The 25,691-nt window shown below is 41.0% G+C and overlaps 1 protein-coding gene across 5 annotated transcripts in view; it reads left to right on the forward strand.

Moving 5' to 3' along the window:
• Positions 1-25,691, forward strand: part of LOC137374384 (protein transport protein Sec24B-like) — a 139,146-nt gene that overhangs the window by 38,254 nt on the left and 75,201 nt on the right. For 3 of the 5 annotated variants that reach the window (XM_068040399.1, XM_068040409.1, XM_068040417.1), the window contains one exon: positions 20,019-20,114. The exons of the other annotated variants lie outside the window; for them this stretch is intronic. In XM_068040399.1, the coding sequence (XP_067896500.1) occupies positions 20,019-20,114 (96 nt within the window). The remainder of the gene's footprint in view (positions 1-20,018; positions 20,115-25,691) is intronic. 5 annotated transcript variants of the gene reach the window in all.

A 25,691-nucleotide genomic window follows, 5' to 3' on the forward strand; every position in this document is an offset into this window, starting at 1 on the left:
CAAAAGAGGGGGACCATACAGGCATTGTAGTTAAGGAGAAGGAGTGTGAGATATTGGATATGATAAACATAGGGAGAGAGGAAGTATTAAGGGGATTAGCATCTTTGAAAGAATCACCAGAGCCAGATGATGTATACTCCAGGCTATTAAAAGAAGCCAGCGAGGAAATAGCAGATAAATAAAAGCAAAATACTGTGGATGCTGGAAATCTGAAATGAAAACACAAAGTGCTGGAAATACTCAGCAGGTCTGGCAGCACCTGTGGTGAGAAGCAAAGATCACGTTTCAGGTCATGACCTTTCATCAGAACTGGCAAAGGTTAGAAATGTGATAGGTTTTAAGCAAATAAAGTGGGGGAAAAGAGAACAAAAGGGAGGGTGTGTTATAGGACAGAGGGCCAGAGAGATTAACTGACAAGGAGGTCATGGGGCAAAGGCAAAGAGAGTGTGCTAATGGTGTGGTGAAAGACAAAGCATTAATGCAGAGGGAGTGTTAATGACAGAATAATGAGCAGCCCTAGCCAAAAGCACAAACATGAAAAAACCAGTAGGCAAGCACACAGTGAAAAGCAAAAAAAAAGAAACAAAATAAAATAAAAAAGGGCCAGTCATGCTCTGAAATTATTGAACTCTTTGTTCAGTCTGGTAGGCTGTAGTGTGCCCAATCGGAAAGTGAGGTACTGTTCCTCGAGCTTGCGTTGATCACTGGAACGCTGCAGCAAGCCCAGGACAAAGATGTGGGCATGAGAACAGGGGGGAGTGTTGAAATGGCAAGCGACTGAAAGCTCGGGGTCATGTTTTCGGACTGAGCAGAGGTGTTCTGCAGAGCAGTCACCTGATCTGCGTTTGGCCTCCCCAATGTAGAGGAGACTGCATTGTGAGCAGCGAATATGGTATACTCAATTGAAAGAAGTACAAGTAAATTATTTCACCTGAAAGGAGTGTTTGAGGCTTTGGATAGTGAGGAGAGAGGAGGTAAAAGTGCAGGTATTACACCACCTGCGATTGCATGGGAAGGTGCTTTGGGAAGGGGACAAGGTGTCGTGGGAAATGGAGGAGTGGACCAGGGTGTCGAGGAGGGAATGATCCCTTCGGAATGCTGACAGGGGAGAGTAGGAGAAGATGCGTTTAGTGGTGCCATCACCCTGGACGTGGCAGACATGGCGGAGGATGATCCTTCGGATGTGTGGGCTGGTGGGGTGGAAAGGATTGTAGGAAATAACAGATGTTCTGCCCATCATTTTTCAGTCCTGACTGGATGCAAGTGTGGTGCCGGAGGATTGGAGGACTGCTAATGTTGTAACTTCATTCAAAAAGGGAATGAGGGATAGACCGAAACCAGTCAGTCTAATCTCAATAGTGGGCAAATTATTGGGATCAATTTGGAATCAATTCTGAGAGACAGGATAAACTGTCACTTAGAAAGGCATGGAGTAATCAAGGACAGTCAGCATGGATTTGTCAAGGGAAGATTGTGTCTGACCAACTTGACTGAATTTTTTGAAGAGGTACCAAGGAGGATTGATGAGACTGGTACAGTTGATGTGGTCTACGTGGATTTTAGCAAAGCTTTTGACAAGGTCTCACATGGCAGACTGGTTCAAACATTAAACATCCATGGGATCCAGGGGAATGCAGCAAGCTGGATACAAAATTGGCTCAGTGGCAAGAAGCAAAGGGTAATGGTTGACAGATGTTTTTGCGATTGGAAGTCTGTTTCCCGTGGGGTTCTGCCGAGCTCAATACTAGGTCCCCTGCTTATTGTGTATATATTAATGATTTGGACTTAAAAGTAGGAGGCATGATCAAGAGGTTTGCAGACAACACAAAAATTGGCCACGTGGTTGATAGTGAGGAGGATAGCTGAAGACAGAGGATATGTCTGAACAGAGGATATCAGTGGACTGGTCAGGTGGGCAGAAAAGTGGCAAATGGAATTCAACCCAGAGAAGTATGAGGTGATGCCTTTGGGAAGGTCAAACAAGGCAAAGGATTACACAATAAATGGGAGGATATTGAGAGGTGTAGAGGAAGTGAGGTACCTTGGAGTGCATGTCTACAGATGCCTGAAAGTAGCAGGACAGGTTGATAAGGTGGTTAAGAAGGCATATGGAATACTTCCCTTTATTTCCCGAGGCATAGAATATAAGAGCAGGGAAGTTATGCTAGAGCTATATAAAACACTAGTTAGGCCACAGCTTGAGTACTATGTCACTTCATTCCTGAAAGATTGTAATTGTACTAGAGAGGGTACAGAGGAGGTTTACGAGGATGTTGCCAGGACTGGAAAATTGCAGCAGTGAGAAAGATTGGATAGGCTGGGGTTGTTTTCCTTGGAACAGAGAAGGCTAAGGGAAGATTTGATTGAGGTGTACAAGGTTGTGAGGAGCCTGGAAAGAGTGGATGGGAAGGGCCTATTTCCCTTAGCAGCGGGGTCAGTGACTAGAGGGAATAGATTTCAAGTGATTGGTAGAAGGATTAGAGGGGAGATGAGGAAAAATGTTTTTGCCCGGAGGGTGGTGGGGGTCTGGAACTCACTGCCTGAAAGGGTAATAGAGACAGAAACCCTCAACTCATTTAAAAGGTGGCTGGATATGCACCTGAAGTCCCATAATCTCCAGGGATATGGACCAAGTGCCGGAAAAAGAGGTTTAGGCTGGGTGGTTCAATTTGCGGAAGGCGCAAACACGATGGACAGAGTGGCCTCCTGTGCCATAAATTTTTCTACATTTTCTAAATATCGATATCTGAAGAGGAGGAATGTGCAAGAATGTGGGAAGAGGGCGAGGGAGTGGCACTTTGTGAATAGCTGCTTAGGAGGGCCAGCACAGACATGATGAATCAAATGGCCTGTGCTGTAACGATTCTGTGGTTCTATGACATACAGCTCTACCTCTACTCCACCTCACTTGCGGGAGTAATTTATAGGCCCCCTAACAGTAATCACACTGTAGGACGGGGTATACAGGAAGAAATCATGGGGGCTTGTGAGAAAGGTACGGCGATAATCATGGATGATTTTAATCTACAGATAGATTGGATGGATCAAATTGGCAAAGGTAGGCTGGAAGATGAGTTGATGGAGTGTTTTCGGGACAGTGTTTTAGAGCAGTGTTCTAGAGCCAATCAGAAAGGAGGCTACTCTAGATCTGATCATGTGTGACGAGACAAGATTAATTATTGACCTCATAGTAAAGGCGCCCCGAGGTAGCAGTGATCACAATACGATTGAATTTTGCATTAAGTTTGAGGGTGAGAAGAGTGGATCTAAGACTAGTGTTTTAAACTTAAATAAGGGTAATTATGAGGGTTTGATGACAGAGCTGGCTAAAGTAAACTGGGAAATTAGGTTAAAGGATAGGTCAGTAGAGATGCAGTGGCAGACATTTAAGGAAATATTTCATAACACTCAGCAAAGATACATTCCAGTGAGAAAGAGAGACTCTAGGGGAAGGATGCACCATTTGTGGCTAACTAAAGGAAGTTAAAGATAGTATCAAATTAAAAGAAAAAGCGTACAATTCAATGAAAATTAGTGGCAGGTCAGAAGAGGTCAAACAAGGCAAAGGGATACACGATTATTGGGAAAATACTAAGAAGTGTAGAGGAAGTGAGAGACCTTGGAGTGAATGTCCACAGATCCCTGAAGGTAGCAGGACAGGTCGATAAGGTGGTTAAGAAGGCATATGGAATCCTTTCCTTTATTAGCCCAGCTATAGAATATAAGAGCAGGGAGGTGATACTGGAACTGTATAACTCATTGATTAAGCCACAACTTGAGTACTGTGTGCAGTTCTGGTCACCTGATTACAGAAAGGATGTAATTGCACTAGAAAGGGTACAGAGGAGATTTATGAGGATGTTCCCAGGACTGAAAAAATGCGGCTATGAGGAAAGATTGGATAGGCTGGGGTTGTTCTCCTTGGAGCAGAGAAGGCTGAGGGGAGATCTGATTGAAATGTACAAAATTTTGAGGGTAGAGTGGAGGTGAAGGGTCTATTCACCTCAGCAGAGAGGTCATACATTTAAAGTGATTGGTCGAAAAATTGGAAGGGAGATGAGGAAAAACCTTTTCACCCAGAGGGTGGTGATGGTCTGGAACTCACTGCCTGAAAGGGTAGTTGAGACAGAGACCCTCAACTCATTCAAAAGAAGTCTGGATATGCACCTCAAGTGCTCTAAGCTGCAGGACTACGGACCAAATGCTAGAAGGTGGGATTAGAATAGGTGGATCGTTTTTCGAATAGCGCAGACACGATAGGCCAAATGGCCTCTTTCTGTACCTTAAACTTCCTATGATTCTAAGTTTGGACAGAATATAAAAAACAGCAGAGAATCATTAAACTAATAATGAGAATGAAATTAGCGTATGAGAGAAAGCTAGCTAGAAATATAAAAATGCATTGTAAGACATTCTACAGGTATTTAAAAAGGAAAAGAGTAAGTAAAGTGAGTGTTGGCCCTCTAGAGAGAGTGTGTGGGGAGTTAATAATGGAAAATAAGGAAACGGCAGAGAAATTGAACATATTTTTTGCATCTGTCTTCACTGCGAAGGATACAGATAACATCCCAGAGATAATTGTGAATCAAGAGTTGAAAGGAAGGAAGGAACTTAAAACAATTACGATCACCAGGGAAGGGGTACTGAGCAAATTATTAGAAATAAAAGCTGACAAGTCCCCAGGTCCTGATGGACTTCATCTTAAGGTCTTAAAAGAAGTAGCTGCTGAGATAATGGATGCATTGGTTTTAATTTTCCAAAATTCCCTATATTCTGGAAAGGTCCCATCAGTTTGAAAGACAGCGAATGTAACTCAAGAAAGGAGGAAGACCGAAAGCAGGAAACTACAGGCCAGTTAGCTTAACATCTGTCATAGAGTGGAGGTGAAGGGTCTATTATTAAGAAAGTTATGGCAGGTTACTTAGAAAATATAAGTGCAATTAGGCAGAGTCAACATGGTTTTGTGAAAGGGAAATCGTGTTTGACTAATTTATTTGAGTTCTTTGAGGAAGTAACAAGCAACATGGATAAAGGGGAACCAGTGGATGTGGTGCAGTTGGATTTCCAGAAGGCGTTTGACAAGGTGCCACATCAAAGGTTACTGAACAAAATAAGAGCCCATGGTATAGGGGGTGACATATTAGCATGGATAGAGGATTGGTTAGCTAACAGGAAACAGAGTAGCCATAAATGGGTCGTTTTCAGGTTGGCAAGCTGTAACTAGTGGAGTGCCATGGGGATCAGTGCTGGGGCCTCAACTATTTACAATCTATATCAATGACTTGAATGAAGGGACAGAATGTATGGTTGCTAAACTTGCTGATGACACAAGATAGGAGAGTAAGTTGTGAAGAGGACATAAGGAGGTGACAAAGGAATGTAGATAGCTTAAGTGAGTGGCAAAGATTTGGCAGATGGAGTATAGTGTGGGAAAGTATGAACTTATCCACTTCGGCTGCAAAAATAGAAAAACAACCTATTATTTAAATGAAAAGAGGTTGCAGAACTCTCATGCAGAGGGATCTGGGTGTCCTAGTACACAAAACACAAAGTCAGAATGCAGGTAACAGCAAGTGATTAAGAAGGCAAATACAATATTGTCGTTATTGCAAGGGGAATGGAATATCGAAGTTTAGATGTTTTGCTACAGTTGTAGAGGGGATTGGTGAGACCACATCTCGAATATTGTGTGCAGTTTTGGTCTCCTTACTTGAGAAAAGATATACTTGCATTGGAAGCAGTTCAGAGAAGGTTCACTCGGCTGATTCCTGATGAGAGAGTTATCTTATGAGGAAAGGTTTGGTCTGTATTCATTGGAGTTTGGAAGGATGAGTGGTGATCTTATTGAAACATGTAAGATTCTGAGGGGACTTGACAGGGTGGAGGTTGATGGAAATTTTCCCTTGTGGGAGAAAATAAAACTAGGGGGCACAATTTAAAAATAAGGGATCTCCCATTTAAGACTTCCCCGGACAGCGAGGGAGGCAGGGTCATTGAATGTTTTTAAGGCAGTGGTAGATAGAGTTTTGACAAACAAGGGAGTCAAAGGGTATTGGGGGTAGGCAGGAAAGGAGTTGAGTCCACAAACAGATTAGCCGTGATCTTATAGAATGTCAGAGTAGGCATGAGGGGCCAAATAGCCTACTCCTGCTCCTAGTTCGTATCTACGTATGTCATATGTATCTGTGTTGTTGGCCTGTTTGTCCGACATCTAGTCCTGGATGAGCCAAGTTTCCTCCAGTTAAACATTGCGATGACTGAAACTATTATCTCCGACCCCTGCCAAACTCTGTAGCTTTGGTACCCCAATTCCATCTCCTCCCTGATCATTGTCACAGGCTAAAACAGACTTTGAAGTCTTTTTGACCCTAAGATAAGCTTATGACTGCCCTCTCCAGTACAAAGACTGCCTACTTTCACCTCCATAACATTGCCTGCCTATGCCCATCTGCTGTTGAAATCCTTAACCATGTATTTATTGCATCCAGACTTGACGATTCCAATGCTCATTCAGGCCTCCTAGCCTCCACCCTCAATATACTCATTGCATCCAAAACTCTGTCTGCATCCTATCTCTGTCACTTTCTCCAGCTCTACAAGCCTCCAAGAACTCTCCATTCCTCCTACTCTGACCTCTTATGTATCCCATACTGTCTTCTCCCCACCGTTAGCTGTCATGATTTTAGCTGACTAGTTTCTCTTTCTTGAATTACCTCCTTAAACCTCTCCACAGCTCTTTTTTCCCTTTGGCCCCTATTTGACCAAGCTTTTAACCCTAATATCTCTTTTTGACTTTGATTGTTGTCTGATTATACCTCTGTGAAGTGCCTCAGGACCTTTTATCATGTGAAAGACAACATGTAAATGCAACTTGTTGATTTTTGTTGTTGAGTTGTAGTAGTAGATTCTAAATGACATGCATGTTCAGAATACTTTCTTATTGTATACATTTTCAAAAACATTTCTGCCACAAAAACAGAGGTTTTTTTTTTAAAGTCCGTTTTTTAATCTCTGGAGATCTGCAAGGTCAAATGTGCTCATTCTTAAACCACTCAGTGATGTTACTAATGGGTAGATGTCCCTGCGTATGTCAGTTGAATGCAGAGGAGGCTGCCACTTTGGACCAACTCAAGCATCAGGACAGAAACATGAATTTAAAGAGTAGATATTAATTGTCAATTTTTTCAATATCTAGTCATATTTCAACAATAAATCCATCAGTTTACATATATGATGACAGACACGAGGAAGTGATGAATTTGGTGATGAAATCCATCTGCCAGCAAGCAACACAAGTGCGGGGGTAATTTAGATGAATGTTGACTGTCTTGACGAAAAGAGAGTAACCTATTTAAATTTTGTCTCCCTTTTAATGTTCCTACTCTTCCTGTTTTTGTTCTGTATTTTTAATCTTTAAAGTGTTTTCTGTGTTGCTGAGATTTAACAAATGAGTTTCAAGATTACTGGACACAGCTGGCGGTGCCTTTGGCAGAGAGCATGATTTTTAACAACTGTGAATCGAATATAAGACTACGTATTACATTCTGAAATAATTACAGTTTCAAATTAGAGAAAACTCAGGATATTTTTGGATACTTTTTTGTTGACATAAGGTCTGAATTGTTGAAATTTAGAGAGGTGAGCAAAAATGGATGTCGCTTCCTCACTTTTTCCCTATTCCGACCCTTTTAGATACATTTCTTTCTGATTTATTGATTGACCGTTTTACTTTTGATTGTTGCATTTTTCTTTCAACTTTAGATTATACTTGCCTATTCAGGGATTTGTTTTTGGGCAATTATAGTAGTTGCTGCTTTCTATTTAATGTTGTTCTTCCCATCCAATTTCGGAGTCACTCCATAGTATTACTTCTTCAGGCAACACCTAAACAGTTCTGTTGTTCTCAAATGCGAAATTACTATTTTAAATAAAATATATCTTTGTATTATGTTGACTTGATCACTTCAGTATTTCACCTTGTGGACAATTCCCATTCTGTTTCTTCAGTATTTTTCAAAAACTTTCCTATTAGTGAAAGTAAAACATTCTCTTTCAAGAGCACAAGCAAACAGTTCTATACACATCAAATCCAGACCAACTGGTGGGGTGGGGGTGGGGGTGCAGGTGGTGGAGGGTGGCATTTAATTTTCTTAAATGGATTTTCCCCTACACATATCCTCCTCCCTATTACACCAGTAGGTCGATAATACCATATTTTCTCTTTCAAGACTGTACATTTGTTGCCTTTGTTTATAAGTGCAATATTTATATTTTGTATTGGGTCAGCCTATTGCTTTTTAAACACGTCAGGGAAAGGAAAGTGGGAGGGGTGATGGAATAATTTTCCAACACACCCAGGTAATGCTTTATTAATTCATATTTTTAGATGAAACCAGGAAGCAGGTGTGTGCGATGGAGAGGTAGGTGTGTTCTGTGGGAAGAAAGTAAGGATGGGGGGCACCCTGGGGTACAGAGGATCCCACCTGGAGAGACAGTTTTGAGTCAGCCCTTGTAGTAATCTTGTAGTTCCGAGCTTCACCACTTGTACAGGGTGGGATCTGAACAGATGATATTTTTTAACTTCAAAAAGGAACAAGCGGGATGAGCTGTAATCGTTTCTTGGGAGTGCTTGTGCTGCTGTATATAGTTCATGTATTACAAGGGGTTGACTTGATTCATTCATTTGTATTAGGTTATGCTGATAATCTGTATGATATATCCACTCATGTCTAAATCCCTAAGTTGGGATATTTTTGTTTTGAATTGAAAAAGGAAAAAGGCATTGTATTTTTCTGTTGCGGGTTGCTCAGTAACATTACTGTATAATATTAGTTCAGTGCTGTTTTACATTTTAATTAAGTTACCAGATTTTTAACCATGGAATACAAAATCCATCGCTTTATAGTTTTTTCCTGAATTGTAATTTGTGCTTTCATTTCTGCTGGGAATTTGCATCATTTTAATGTCTGGGAAAATACAGTTCTTAATAAACAACCTGTAGTTGCTCCCTCTTAGATCTGGTGAGAGAGAATCTCAACAGATGCTCTTTTTTTAAACTTTATGCTTTTTAGGGACTGATTAATAATTGTCAGCATTTCTGTTTTCAAAATCATTTGCTGAAAAAATAAGGGAACGAACCGAGCTCTGCTGTGGGAATTGTTCTAAAATGTGTTGGAGCAGGGCAGTGAAGAGACTAATCTCCACTGGGAACCCATTGCTAGGGAATAGTGGTTAGCCATCTCTCAATGTTTCTGGTGCACAGCCGGAGGTTTTCATCTGAGTTCTTTTGATTCAAGCCATTACTGTATTCAACCTAATGCGGCCAGCCTTCTCAGGCTTTTATTAATCTTTATTTGGTAATGTATTCTATAGCTAACTTCAAATCTAGAATGAACAACTGCAAACGTATTTGCATTTTAAAGCAGAATCATGGAAATGTTAACTATTTTACAAATTTTGATTGTTTAAAGGCAATATTAATTCGGTAATAGTTCTATTTTTATGGCTTCAAAAACAAATTTAAATTCAGTAAATGTCGGCTTTGTGTATTGATTAGTAAACAAACATTCATAATTATTTTTTCTTTGGAGGATTGGAATTTTAAGTTGTATGTGACTTTTAAAAATGGTTTCTTCACACATTTTATGTTTTTTAATTATTCTGTACATTTCCTTTCATTCTAATTTCTATGCATAATGTGAAATTGCCTTGAAAAGTTGTTGATTTTCTGGAGTGGACGGGAAAAAAATCCCCTCAGTTTCACATAATTAGAAAGTATGTCAAATGCTTACATTCTTTTTGTTGACCAAATATAATTGCAGATTGTGCTTGCAAAATATTATTTTAAAAAATTAATTCCCTCTCTTTCTCATTCCACCCTGCCCCCCACCACCTCACCATTAATGGCGAAGTACCATATCGATTAGTGTGAGCTAAGCTACGTTGCTGCCGATATAAAGGGAGTGGGAGTCTTTCAGGTAGTGAGGCTGGCAGTAGCAAAAATTTTCTATCTGTCGTATGCTTTTGGTTTTGTTGCTGTTTACAGGAAGGTTAAGTCTCGGTGTTAATTTCCAACTGTAACACCGGAATATTGTGGCTGTTTTTTTTAAAATTTGAAGGAGAAAATTGAGTCTTTCTTGCAAACAAGATCTTCAACTGTGCAGCAAAGAAAGTGAAGTAATTCACAGGAGTTGCACTGGCATTTAGAATTTGACTTGTGTCACCAGCGTAAATGAATGTGTAATGTGAGCCCTAAGTACTGCAGAATCACCAGCACATCACAGCAGTGCTGGAGGGTATCCTGGACCTTGATTGCTGGAACTGTTGTATTGTAATTACATTTTTGTTTTCTGCTTATAGATACTGCTCCACCTCTAATTGTGCTTGGCAAAAGGATTTACTAGAGTTTTATTATATTTTCGCTATGTCTTTATCAACTTACGAGTCCGCTTTGGTAATAGCTTTTCTGACTCCACCTTCCACAACTCATCCTGAATGCTACAGGCTGCCTCCTCATCCTCACAATTTCTTCATTCCATCATTGTCACATTCAACTGGCTCATACCCTAGTGGATTGATTTCATGATTCATATTCTCGCTTTCAAATCTCAGCTCACCTTAACTTAGCAATCTCTTCCAGTCTTGCACGTCCACACACTCCCTCTGCTCCTCCAATTCCCATTTACTACTGCTTCACCACTCTGCATTTTGCTGTCAGTGGCCACTCTTACAGTCTCTACAACAATGTTTGTTTGTAGCTCCTTTGTTATATCTCTGCATCTTAGCACTTCCCTCCTTGCTTTGAAAACATGTCTTTTTGACTATTCTGTCTATTGCAACCCCTCCACCACCAGTATTTTCTGTTACCCCACCCCCATCCTTCTAATGGGTTTCCACAGTTTTCCTCCATTCTTTAAAGCACTCCGAGGTATGCAGTGATTTGATTTTTCTGTGTATGAGTGTTCTAAGGAGGAAAGTTGTGTAGATTTTACTTTTTGCACGTATATAATTCTCTTTACTGGTACCCATGAACCATGATATTTATTGGTTTATGTTGTATTCGTGATTTGGATTTTTAGGCATTGAAAGGATTTTATTGTTGAAATATAAAGTAACCATCTTTAAACAATGATATGGAAATGAGGAAAATTTTGGATTAAATATCCTTTAGTTTTATTCCTCAGTACAGTAGCACTGTTCCAGTACATGTGGGATCTTAAACATAGAATGATACAGCACAGAAGCAGACCATTCAGTCCATCATGCCTGTGCTGACTCTTTGAAAGAGCTGTTCAATTAATCCCACAGCCCTGCTCTTCCTTATAGTCCTATAATTTTTTTTCCCTTCAAATATTTGGCCAGTTCCCTTTTGAAAGTTACTATTGAATCTGTTTCCACCGCCCTTTCAGGCAGTGCATTCCAAATCACAGCAACACATGGCAATTTAAAAAAAAAGTCCTCATGTCACCTCTAATTGTTTTGCTGACCCTTGCACCGCTGGAAATGGTTTCTGTTTATTTACTCAAAGCCCTTCATAATTTTGAACACCTCTATCAATCGCAGCTTTTCTGGGCTCTGAAGTCCCTCATCCCTGGTACCATTCTAGTAAATCTCTTCTGCATCCTCTCTAAGGCCTTGACATCCGTTCTAAAGTGTAGTGCACAAAATTGAACACAATACTCCATTTGAGGCCTGACCAGTGTTTTATAAAGGTTTAGCATAACTTCCTGGAAGAATCTGCAATTACCAAGTTTATCCCCCTCCCTTTTTTTTTTTGCACAGAGATGTAACATTTGCAGTTTTCCAGTACGCTGGCAGCACCCCCATATCAAAAGAGGATTGGAAGATTGAGGCCAGAGCCTCCATAATTTCCACCTTTAGTTCCCTCAGTAATTTAGAATGTATCCTCTGTTGATTTGGTGACCTTTCTACTTTGAGTACTGCTAATCTTTCAACTGCCCCCTCTTTATCTACTTTTATCCTATCTAATATCACCACAACCTACCTTGACCTAGCGACAGTGAAGGAATGACAATATAGTTCCAAATTAGGATGGTGTGTGGCTTGGAGGGGAACTTGCAGGTGGTGGTGTTCCCATGCATCTGTTACCCTTGCCCTTCTAGGTGGTAAAGACTATGGTTTTGGAAGGTGCTGTTGAAGGAGCCTTGGTGAGTTGCTGCAGTGAACTGTTTGCTTTTGATTTCCATACACTAATCACTCAATTCGAGGGATAGTAAGAGGAGGGGTGCACCTGCAAGATGAGTGGGTGTGAGGAATGATGTGCTGGACTAGATTTGACAAGGCAGCATGAGGAGGTGGGGTCATGTACACAGCAGGATATAGGTTAATGTGCCATTGTCCTCGCCTTTCCTGACCTGCTTAGGTTATTAAAGCAGTTTTTGCACTGAATCCAGGAGTGTAGTACCACACTCCTGTTGCTGACCGCCATTGCTACCTTCAGCTACACCTTCTTGGTCTCCGTCGCAGGATTCTTCCTCCCATTGACAGGAAAGAATATCTCTCTCTCACTCCTCACAGCCTTCAGCAACACATTGAGAGAGGTGTCACTGAAATGAGGTGTAGTCTTTGCTCTGGATCTTTCCATTCTGGCACTTCCTTTTCTTCGGCTCCCAATTCTAAATTTCTTCAAATTGCATGTTTGGAGCAAGCCCATAAATATTGGATTTGAGATTGTGTCATGTGGTGCACATCATTCCCACTGCCACTGATTGGACGGAAGTAAAATTATAATGAGGTGACTGAGTTTAAAAAGCCACTGCTAGATGTTTCCTGAGTACTTTTGGACACCCCCGCCCCACCACCACATTCAGCGCTTCACAGAATTAAAATTGGGGCTAATGTATCCACTCACCTTGACATTTTTTTTTAACTAAATGAATTGCAAAAGTCAATACTTGTTTTCATAAAAGACCCATCACATAGATAATGTATAAAAATCAAATTAGTTAAAATTAACTAAAGTTAGCACAAATCTGATGTTTCTTCCTCTATTATTTTGAGACAGGGGTAGTGATGAATAATCTGTTTCAACAGTGCATACTTATGACCTCCTTGGGAGAGATAGGTTAAGTAACTCCAAGCCAGTCAGTGTGATGGTGTTGAATTGATCTGTAGAGATTTGTCAGTTTACCTAGGATGCTCCAGTCATTACATAGCCCATTAAAACCAGTTCCTGAAGATGTCATTAGTATTTATTGTCCAAGTAAAATATTCAAATAAACAATAGAGTGGACTACAAATGAAAATAGCTAGTAATTCTAATTCCTTGTTACATCATTAGCATGTATGCACATATAATTTCAACTCCTAATAACTGTGGTTGACTCGGTGGTTCAAGTGTTTTCTGGCCACCCTGTTTTGTGCAAATGTGGTTTATGACATGTGTTTCCTATGTGTTTGTAATATTGAACTAGTGAACTGTGTAAATCTACGGAGTTACCAGATTTCATGAGGTCAAAAATAAGAACATTCTTGAACTGTTAGAAATGTAATTAGTTAAGAGGAAAATGTCTAGAAATTTGTAATATAAATTATGCAGCATGAGGGCAGACTGAGAGTCTGGCATAACTTTTAGCAATGCAATTTGAGAAGTAGTGTATTCTTCATGCAGAAGTTTTTGTATGAGCAATGCACTCTTGAAACTCTTGTAAGAAAGATAATTGTAAATTTCATAATAATGCCACATTGGATCCAGTGTTATCATCATTAAGCACTTTGGTTCTTCTGAAGTATAACCATAATTACTCATTACCCTAGAGGGGCACTTAGCCTTTTTAATTTGAAATAGAAATATTTTTTATGGGAAATATATTCTGAATCCTGTGTTCTCAAATTTTCTTCCATAAAAAGGTTTTTGAATTTGAGGGATGGTCGATATTGCAAGTGTTTTAAAATGTCGCAAACAAATTTTGATATAAATCTTATGTTTCTAGTTTTGATATGCTTGATGTTTCAGACATTTGCTATAAAATATGCACGCATGCTTGTTTCCAGTAACAGCTGAGAAACTGTTTGTTTACAGCTTCAGTTGGTTTAAAATGGGCTTGAATTCATAATGCTAAAGTTCAGTTGTAAAGATAAGACACAAATACAGTGTAAAAACATTCAACATACTCATTATTGCTGTGATCTTGCATGTGGTAAAGACTTTCTTCATGATAAGTTAAGGAATAGAGAGCTAAAGTACGAAACAAAAAATGTAGTCTCATGGCATTTCTTCATTGTAGCATATCATCAACATACTGAATGAACTTTAGATTATCATTGAGAAGAATTACAATGGCACCATTTGATTCAGAAGGCTTTCGAGAAGGTCCCACATAAGAGATTAGCATGCAAAATTAAAGCACATGGAATTGGGGGTAAGGTACTGACATGGATAGAGAACTGGTTGGCAGACAGGAAACAAAGAGTAGGAACAAATGGGTCTTTTTCCGAGTGGCAGGCAGTGACTAGTGGGGGTACCGTATGGATCAGTGCTAGGACCCCAGCTATTCATAATATATGTATATAATAATGATATAGATGAGGGAATTAAATGTAATATATCCAAGTTTGCAAACGACACAAAGCTGAATGGGAGTGTGAGCTGTGAGGAGTTTGCAGAGAAGCTCCAATGTGATTTGATCAGGTTGAGTGATGCATGGCAGATGCGGTATAATGTGTATAAATGTGAGGTTATTCACTTTGGTGGCAAAAACAGAAGGGCAGATTATTATCTGAATGGCGATAGATTGGGAAAAGGGGAGGTGCAGCGAGACCTGGCCGTCCTTGTGCACCAGTCGCTGAAAGTAAGCATGCAGGTGCAGCAGGCAGTTAAGAAGGCAAATGGTATGTTGGCCTTCATAGTGAGAGGATTTGAGTACAGGAGCAAGGATGTCTTGCTGCAATTATACAAGACCTTGGTGAGACCACATCTGGAGTATTGTGTGCAGTTTTGGTCTCCTTATCTGAGGAAAGATGTTCTTGCTATGGAGTGAGTGCAGCGAAGTTTCACCAGACTGATTCCTGGGATGGCAGGATTGATGTATGAAGAGAGATTGGGTCGATTAGGCTTGTATTCGCTAGAGTTTAGAAGAATGAGAGGGGATCTCATAGAAACCTACAAAATTCTAACAGGACTGGACAGACTTGATGCAGGAAGGATGTTCAGGATGACGGGGGAGTCCAGGACCAGGGGTCACAGTCTCAGGATAAGGGGTAAGCCATTTAGGACTGAGATGAGGAGGGATTTCTCCAGCCAGAGAGTGGTGAACCTATGGAATTCTCTATCACAGAAAGCAGTTGAGGCCAAATCATTAAATATATTCAAGAAAGAGTTTGGTATAGTTCTTGGGGATCAAGGGATACGGGGAGAAAGCGGGAACAGGGTACTGAGTTTGGATGATCAGCCATGATCGTGTTGAATGGCAGGGAAGGCTCGAAGGGCTGAATGGCCTACTCCTCCTATTTTTCTATGATTCACAGTGTTTTTGACGTTGAAAAGGAGGATACCAGGGTGGCTTTCTGTACCATAATAAAGTGCACTTTCCTTTTGGCAGATAGATAATTCTTCCTATACACATGATCAAATAATTTCTTTTGTGGGATTTTCTTTTTTTTCCCTTGTGGATTAAGATGAGGGGAATTTAACAGCAGCTAGGCCAGCAGCTTACATCAGAATGGATATTTTCTATTTTTTGCAAAGAAAGTTTGGAGCTTCCATCCTTCACCAGTTGCCTTAATTATAAAAATAGGTGTGCTTGTCTTTGGTTTTCTTGTAGTTTAACTGTTCGTGTTTATAGTGTTGAATAAAAATGTTTTGGGCTCAAATATTGCATTGTACGCAGCCCCTAATAGTTGCTGAAAAACATAATTGGTGTTTCTCTTGAATGGTAATCTCAACTTGTGCCAAAAATGATGACTATTTGGCAACACAATGTACACCACAGGTAACATCCTGAAAATTTGAGTAAGTTGGCTGGTGGTGCATCATTGCTGGTCGAGTTGGGCATCAGAAACGGCCAGTTTATCTGACATTCTGCTGAAGTGTTGATCCCTGCGCTGAATGGTGATGTGTGCTTTGGTGCGTAACTAGCTGTTGCACTGCACTGATCCAATTTGACACCATTGTATTGGTGACTAGACAGTGCACTGTCCATGCACCATTGTTTAACACTGCTACTGCAGTAATGGAAAAGAAGCACACGATGAAATGCCTTTAGGAAATTTTGTTTTGGCACTGATTGTTTTGCTGCAACAATCTTGGACATTGGCAGGGTGCTGGGTTAGTTTAGTTTAGAGATACAGCACTGAAACAGGCCCTTCGGCCCACCGAGTCTGTGCCGACCATCAACCACCCATTTATACTAATCCTACACTAATTCCATATTCCTACCACATCCCACCTGTCCCTATATTTCCCTACCACCTACCTATACTAGGGGCAATTTGTAATGGTCAATTTACCTATCAACGTGCAAGTCTTTGGCATGTGGGAGGAAACCAGAGCACCCGGAGGAAACCCACGCAGACACAGGGAGAACTTGCAAACTCCACACAGGCAGTACCCAGAATTGAACCCAGGTTGCTGGAGCTGTGAGGCTGCGGTGCTAACCACTGCGCCACTGTGCTATTGGAATCAGCTGATGGTGCTTTGTGCAAATGGGCAGGCATTGGTTGATGCCAGTTCTAAAAGGACCTGGATCACATGAAGAGTTATGGAATACTGAAATTACATTTTCAGTATTGCATAACTCACAAAATACCCTCCACTATATTCAGCTTGGGTACAGCTCTGGTGCTTTGGTAAGCTCTCACCCTTCCCTTAGAAGCTAGTCAGAGTAAAATGGACTTGATACAGTTGCTTAGACATGGAGCTAATTGTGAACACATCGTCTTGTTCTTTAAGCCCTACTGACCTGATAATCGCACTAATAGGTGCTTCAAATTGTAAAAGTCATAACCTTTTGAAGAATATATATACCCCCCCCCCCCCCCCCAAAATCACTTCCCTGATTTGAATTTGTGACTTTGTATCAGCCATCAATGATAATTTGGGTGAAATACATTGTATGCCTTTTTCCCTTGGTGACTGGAATGAAAAGGTCTTTCACTATGAAAATGGAAGAACTATTCCTCAATCTTGTTGAGAAGTCATTGCTAAGATTTTTGGGCTTGGTGTCGTGAGAAGAGTGCTCTGCTTTAGTTACATGGTATGTATGCTTAATAGCATAGTGATCTCAATTCTGAACTGGAAAATTTGTGAGCCATAGCTGCAGTAACCCTTCACTTTTGTGGCATTGTCCTTGACTTTATCCTTGTGGATTGAGATGAGGGGAATTTAGCAGAGGCTAGGCCAACAACCTCCACGAACAACCAGAGTGCATATACTTTATTGTTTATAAAAGCAAGTTTGGAGCTTCCATCCTTGCTGTCTGTTGCAAACTGAGGCATCGTCTTCCAGGTGTATTAAAAACATGCAAAGTTAAAAACACTTCACATCCAGATAAACTGTCAAGTACTAAATTCTATTGTTCAGTAAGCCCTTCAGATACTGCCCTTCTTTCACACTAATTGGCAAGCATGCCATATCTCGAGTGTGCTGCAAGCTGTAGACTTTGCCTAAAATGGAAAACTTCCCTATCCCTGGAGAGAAACAAGTTGACTTCTGTAATGTAATGGCAGGCTGCAATAAACATCACCAAGGGAAGAGCAGACTTAGTGCATAGGATGTGCTTATCTAATCATAATACATGCCCCAGATGTAGGAACTTGGTATCCTAATCTTCTCCTGTGCTTGGTTGCATATTTTAGGACCTTTCTGTGGTCTTCTATGCTGCTTAAGATGTCCCTTGAGGGTAGATGGATATTAGATACGTACATACGAATTAGGAGCAGGAGTAGGTCACTTGGCCCTTCAAGCCTGCTCCGCTATTCAGTAAGTTCATAGCTGAACTGATTATCTCACATTTTCACCTGCCTCCCATACCCTTCCACCCCCTTATCAAGAATCTATCTACCTCTACCTTAAAAATATTCAAAGACTCTGCTTCTACAGCCTTTTGTGGAAGAGAATTCCAAAGACTCACGATCCTCTGAGAGAAAAAATTTCTTCTCATCTCTGTCTTAAATGGGCGACCCCTTATTTTTAAACAGTGACCCCTAGTTTTAGATTCTCCCACAAGGGGAAACATCCTTTCCATATCCATCCTGTCAAGCCCCTTCGGGATCTTATATGTTTCAATCAAGTCACCTCTTACTCTTCTAAATTCCAGCGGATCCAAGCCAAGCCTGTCCACTCTTTCCTCATAAGACAGCTCTCCCATTCCAGGTATTAGTCTAGTAAACCTTCTCTGTACTGTCTCCAATGCATTTACATCCTTCCTTAAATAAGGAGACTAATACTGTACACAGTACTCCAGATGTGGTCTCACCAATGCCCTATACAGCTGAAGCATAACCTCCCTACTTTTGTATTCAGTTCCCCTCGCGATAAATGATAACATTCTATTAGCTTTCCTAATTACGTGCTTTACCTGCATACTAGCCTTTTGTGATTCATGCACTAGGACAACTCTCCCCACCACCCCCCCCCTCCCCTCCCGATCTCTCTGCATCTCAGAATTCCACAATCTCTCACCATTTAGATAATATGCTTTTTTATTCTTCCTGCCAAAGTGGACAATTCCACACCTTCCCACATTATGCTCCATTAGCCAGGTCTTTGCCCACTCACTTAACCTATCTATATCCCTTTGTAGCCTCCTTATGTCCTCTTCACAAGTTACTTTCCTACTTATCTTTGTGTCATCAGCAAATTTAGCAACCATACCTTCGATCCCTTCATCCAAGTCATTTATATAAATTGTAAAAAGTTGAAGCCCCAGCACAAATCCCTGTGGCACACCACTCATTGCATCTTGCCAACCAGAAAATGACTCATTTAAGCCTACTGTCTGTTTCCTGTTAGCTAACCAATCTTCTATCCATGCCGTTATGTTATCCCCTACACCATGAGTTTTTATTTTCTGCAATAACCTTTGATGTGGCACCTTATCAAATGTCTTCTGGATAAACAGGTCGAGGATTTGCAAAAGACTGGCAGAACTTGAAGACTATCCCTAGTATAATTCCAAGAAGCAAACTTATTTGTCTACAGAGTAGGTTAACACTAACAGGGCTTCTTGGAACATAAAGAGGCATGCTGGGGACCCAGATATATATCTAGGCTCCATTCACAGGGTGCACCAAAAGTACCCCACCTTTCAGCAGCCCTGTAACAACCGGCCAGGATTTCTTCCACACCTCCACACCCATAAGGGTGCCAGCATGCAAAGGGAGATGCATTTTACAGTTTATGGCCTGACAGAAGTACATCATTGCAAATGTTTGGGTGACTGAGACTACATAAGGGAGTTAACCATCACATTCAAAGATAAGAATTGCTCATTTAGGTCAGATGATGAATCCCTGGATTTGGAGAATTTGGCACTCAAGAGGAACTACCACCTTTCACTCTAGTGTCAGAGATTGCTTTTTCACCCTGTTGTTTAGTGCTTCATCACCACCAAAATAAGCTGACCTTGTAAGATGGTAATTTGCTAAAAATGCCATAAATGTGCTGTGTCCTTATGAATCTGCCTGTCGAAAACTAAGACTAGCTTTGCAATACATGGATACCAATATTCAATGAAGATGATCCTGTAAAATAGGTACCCGTACTTTCCTTCCACAAGCATATTTTCTTTGGTACAGTTGATTGGAAAGTAATTATGAACCCAAATTGATATTTTTCAATGCTCTCCCTAACCCATGCAAATGCATTTGGTGGATGGCTTTTGTTGTTTTGAATGCACTTTTTTGTTGAATTGTGTGAACATCCATTTATTAACGACTTAGTGTGTATCCTATTGACTTGCTCATCTGTCTTGCACTTTCATTGAATGATTTGCACTGAGTGATTCTTATTCTTTGCTCTGCTTAATTTTTTTTCTTGTTTTGTGCTTTCCACTTTACAGGCATGCACTATGGATATGTTGCTAATAATCAAGTTAATTCAGCACCGAGTCCCTTGTCATCAACTTCAGACGATGAGGATGATGATGATGAAGCAGGTGTGCTTTATGTTTTAACAGATGTCCTAAATGTTGCATGTGCTAAATTCATTTGCTGTAAATTATTGACTAATATTTACAGAATTTTAATGACTTCAAAAGCCCACATACCTTACGACTTGAGGGAACAAAATCCTCTACATTGAATAAGTAACAGTGATCTAGTACAATTTATTAAGGTGCATAATACATGAGTATCAAATAGTTTGTAGCTCTGGAGTAAAGGTGGTTTATCAGGCAGTAAGTCAAGATCCTATAATCTGTGAGTAGTTTGTGTAGTATGAAGTGATTTACTTCTCTGTAAACTAGTGATTGTATTTGTAAGCTCAACATTCTGTAGATTGCAGTTTTATGGAATGAAAAGTAATTTGTGTAATAGCAATTTTTCCAAGAGAGAAACTGCATTTGTAATGCACTTCACCGCATCTCTCGGGCCATCCCAAAATGCTTTATGTTCAATTAATCAGTTTAAAGAACCATCACTTTTGCCATGTAGGTAATATGTGGCAGTCAGTTTTGTGCGTAACAATGTCCAACAAACAGCAGTAAGTTGAATGAGAAGCTGATCTGCTTTTGGTGGTGGTAGCTGAAAGATGAACATTAGCCTGGATAACAGGAGAATGTCCTCCACTTCGGATGTGATCTTTAATATTCACCTGAACAAACAGGTTGAACCTTGGTTTAATGCCTCACCCAAAGGACAGCATTTCTGACAATCTGGCACTCCTTCAGTACTGCACTGACCTGCCATGCCAGATTATTTGTTCATCCAATACAAAAACAAAATGCTGCAGATACTGGAAATCTGAAATAAAAAACAGAAAATGCTGGAAGCACTCGGCAGGTCTGGCAGCATTTGTAGAGAGAGAAACAGTTAATGTTTCAGGTCATCAGTTCTAATGAAGGGTCACAGATCTGAAATGTCAGCTCTGTTTCTATCTCCACAGATGCTGCCAAACCTACTGAGTGTTTCCAGCAGTGTTTGTTTCTATCATTTGTTCATCTACTGAAGTGGCTCCTGAACCTACATGGTATGGAGTAACAGGTACCTGCTGTGGGTCATGTCATTTCGCAGTGCTTAACATTAGCTGCTTGAGCACAGTCTGTGGGAGGCAGAGACTAGCTAGGAAAAAGTGCAGTGACAGAGAATTGGAGACCAGGAAAAGCTGCCACATAGGTAGATTAAAAATAGAGAGCAGTGAGGTTGACGAGGCATAAGACAGACTCTGTTTGCTTAAGTGACTTGAGCTAGAGTAATGAAAGTACTCCAGATTAAGTCCGAAACCATTGATTCTGAGTCGATGAGCAATTATAAACTGACATTTTCTTTTGGAGGTTAATGCTTAATCCGCTGTACTTGTCACATGTATCGATTCACTCTAGAGTAACTAAATTCAAAATCCACAGTGTTACACTTTTGTAAACTGATACTCAATTATTGCCATAACTTGCAGTTTTTCCAAATTTAAGTTTTCTGCAAATGATTTATAGTGTCAGTATTGAGTTTCCAGTTCCATACTAGTAAACCCCTTTACATTTTATTTTGCATTCTAAATTTCACATGTTACGGTAGTGTTGTCACCAGTGGCGACAATTTGAGAACTATTTTTACTTTTAAGTTGGATTACTTTACTAAGTACAGCAATGAAAAAAGACTTTACAGTCATTATATTGACTAAATGATGAATATAGAAGGAGTTTACACTATCACTACTCCCGCACCTTTGCGCTGTTGTACATTATTAATGACTACAGCTACGTTGATATTGGCACATTTGAACTTTTTTCTGGCCAATTACAATTTGTGAGGCTATTACATCACTATTTAAAATGTCATGCTAGGCCCCCACCTGCCAAGAATGAGGCACATTAACTTTGTCATGAACATTGATTTTAAACTGTTACTGGAGTGAAGAAAGGACTTGTTAAACAGATCAGCCGTGGCTGGAAAAGACATTTGCATATTAACAGACATTGTTCGGAAGGACAAAGGACCATTCCCTGACACATTCAACCCACAATGGACCTTGATCACCAGGTATTGTATGTAAGAGGAGCATTCCAGAGACTGCTCAGGTGATACAATCCAGACGTGGTCAGACCAGTTAGTCACATGACCAACCTGCTTGGCAACCTGGGGTTTTCTGAATTGTGCACACAGTTCGAACTGAAAAAGTCTGTTTGCTCCTGAATTGAGAAGAGCTCTCCTGTCTGCTCCCATCTCCTTCTCACAAGCCTTTGAATCCACTGAAGACACATGAACCCCAAGAGAGAAAAGTCTCCTACAGTGAACAGGGTTTAAAAAGAATACTGGGCCAGAATGAAAAGCAAGAACTACCTACAATCAGTGAGCTCACAGAACTGTAACAAAAACTCTTCAGATATTGTCTCAAACTTTTCCACTTTATTTTTTTCCTTCTCTTTCTGTCTCTATTTGCATGTGTGTATCGCATATGCATGCTAGCGTGGGCACGTCGTGTATCCGTCGGCGTCAACAGAATTAGAGTTTAAGTTCACGTTTAATAAATTTCCGCTTTTCTTCTTTAAACCTGTGAAAGCCTGTTTGTGCTGGTTTCTTTGCCTTATAATTGAAAAACAGTGAACAAGGATTCACCAAGGGGGAGCGAAAAACACAGTGTGTTTAAAAATAAAACCCTGTTCGGGTGAAGACTGAGAGGGATCCCTAGACACCTTTCTCACCTGATCGTAAAAAAAAAATCAACATTAGCTATAATTTGAAACTGCAGACCTCAATGAAATGAAATGCCGCATAAATGTTCTATTTGATCGTTGTCTGTTCAAATAGTTCTGATCTCTGTGTGATGGTGTGGGAGAGCAGTTTTATTACTCAAACTGATCTTTTTCATTATCCTGGTTTCTGCTTGCTGTGTTTGATATTGTGACTAGTGTGCGAGTGGTCTGTGGTCTGAAGCGATCAAACAAGGTTTGATGCTAATTTGTGTTTTCTTAAATGAAATTCTTCTTCCCACCTCTTTTCCCTTCCCCAATAGTCTCCCATTCTATACTGGAGGCAGAGACACATGCTGGAGCCTGATGGTATTTCACTCAAAAGGTCGTGCTTCTTGTGTGACCCTAGACAATGAATTTCAGGGGGCTCTTTGATGTCTGTGTGTGCACAGTTTTAAATAGAGGACATTGCATAATGATTGAAACAGGAAACCCATCTGATTTTTTTCCCCTACTTGGCTCTAGGACACTAAGAATAATTGCAGTTCTCGTAACACTACCTTGGCTGCAATTGATGAACCTCACCACCAACCTGGGATTGAGCCTGGTTTTTTCCTGGTCTGTATTGAAAGGATCCCAAGTTAGATGGGCTTATTTCTTTTCCTTCTGTAGCTGCTTTAGAAGTGAATAGAAAGTTAACAGGAGGTTATTTACTTAGTTTTAAGATGGTCAGTAGTTTTAAAGGCGTCACATCATAGGCAAATTCACTGCCGCTGCATTTTCGGAGCAGTCTTGCTATATGGAAGTGTGGTTCAGAAAATAGAGCTGCAGTCTATCTTTGACTCATACTCTCGAGATCTTGCTCCCAGAGCACAGCCTCGCTAAATTTGCCCATATATAGTACCAGCTGTTTACTGGACCTTCAGATTTTGTTCATTATATTTGGCTGTGTATATGTTAACAATAGGAGCATCTTGAAAATTGGAGATAGTGCTGAGCATTAAAATTTATGCTGATGTAAGTTACTTGACCCAGTTAACCATATGGTGTAAGTCACTGATTCCAACTGAGTCTAAATGATTAAAGAATAAATTTTGGATATTGATATTGAGCTTTGATGCAGAAGCATAATATTGGAGGGTTGGGAGGGAATCTTTTGCTGGGTGATAATGTAGGTGGAAGTATCTTCGAAGCAATTTTGAAGACTGAATTCTACAAATGGCGCAGTGGTTCGCACCGCAGCCTCACAGCTCCAGCAACCCGGGTTCAGTTCTGGGTACTGCCTGTGTGGAGTTTGCAAGTTCTCCCTGTGTCTGCGTGGGTTTCCTCCGGGTGCTCCGGTTTCCTCCCACATGCCAAAGACGCACGTTGATAGGTAAATTGGCCATTATAAATTGCCCCTAGTATAGGTAGGTGGTAGGGAAATATAGGGACAGGTGGGGATGTGGTAGGAATATGGAATTAGTGTAGGATTGTGGGTGGTTGATGGTCGGCACAGACTCGGTGGGCCGAAGGGCCTGTTTCAGTGCTGTATCTCTAAATAAATAAATAAATACATTTTTCTCTCTCTCAGTAGTTTGGAAATTAACCCATCACAAATAATGGGTGAGATTTTACCGGTTCCCGGGTGGCAGGCTAGGAGGTTGGTGGGGGAGGGGGCAGGTAAAATGCCGGGGAGCGGCGTCAGGAGAGCTCCCCAACGCAATCCTGCAGTCGGACCATTTTACTAGCGAAATGAACATAAGTGGCTCGGCCGCCCACCGACCAAAGGCAGGCAGCCAGTTTGAATAATTATAGGCCCAATTGATCTTTGATCTTTTGGTCATCATCTCTGAAGAATCCTCATTATATTCATCTTTTCTGGTGACATTTGAGAAGGAACGCAAGCATCCTGTTAGACGAGGTAGTTCCATTTTCCCTGGGCCGCCAGCATTTTGCCAGCCGCATGGCGCGGCCTCCCAGCGGCTTCAGCATGGGGTAGCTGGGGGAGGGAGGCATCTTATTTGGAGGCTATGTGGCCCAAGGAGGGGGCCCCCAGCAGCAATAGCCACCCCCACAGCCCCGACCCCACCACCTCAAGGGTACTCCTTCGATCACCAGGGTCTGCCTGGCTGGCACGCAGAAAAGTAATTTCTCCTCCTCCCCTGCGGGGGCCCCTCAAAATGGAGGAGCGCCCTCATTCTCCTTGCAGCCTCAGCAGCGGCCACCTCTCTTGGTGGCATTGCTGAGGCTGCAGAGCTGCCGGCGCTCTGATTGGTCTGGCAGGTTAGAGAGCAGCCTCTTGTCCTTAATTGGATGGCGAGTCAGGAATTGCATCTGCAGTCTCACTGCCCACCCACGTGGGCTCTGGACCAGCATTTGGTCCTGACATTGGGACTTACCCTTTGTTGGTAAAATCCTGGCCAATATGTATGCAGATTTCCATTACATATTATTGAAGAAAGATCCTGCATTACTATTGCTTTGCTAATAGCTGTGTCTTAAATTTAGTTTCTACCCTGGCGATATTGTTGACCTAAGATCTGTGTACAAATTATCAAAGACTGTGATGCACCTTATGCAATAGAAATAATTCAGTTTGCTTAAAATAGTAATGCTGGATCAATGGGTAATCATTCCCATGTGGTGTGGTACTGAACCATACAGACCTGGAAGGTCATGGATGTGATCTCTAACTTGAGCTACTTTAGCCAATCACAGCCAATCTGGGAGTAGGGGTGTTACAATCCAAAGAATGTTGTGTCCATTTTTACAATTCATTTTGAATGGAAATCTTCTGATCCATTATCTACTGTTTTGTCACCTCTTCTGTCCTGAGATGGGAGGTTCGGCTATGTCACACCCCGTGACGGACACACTGGGCTGGATTTTAAAAAGCCCTCAACATTG

Source organism: Heterodontus francisci, chromosome 1 (assembly GCF_036365525.1).
Source record: "Heterodontus francisci isolate sHetFra1 chromosome 1, sHetFra1.hap1, whole genome shotgun sequence".
Classification (NCBI taxonomy): Eukaryota; Metazoa; Chordata; class Chondrichthyes; order Heterodontiformes; family Heterodontidae; genus Heterodontus; species Heterodontus francisci.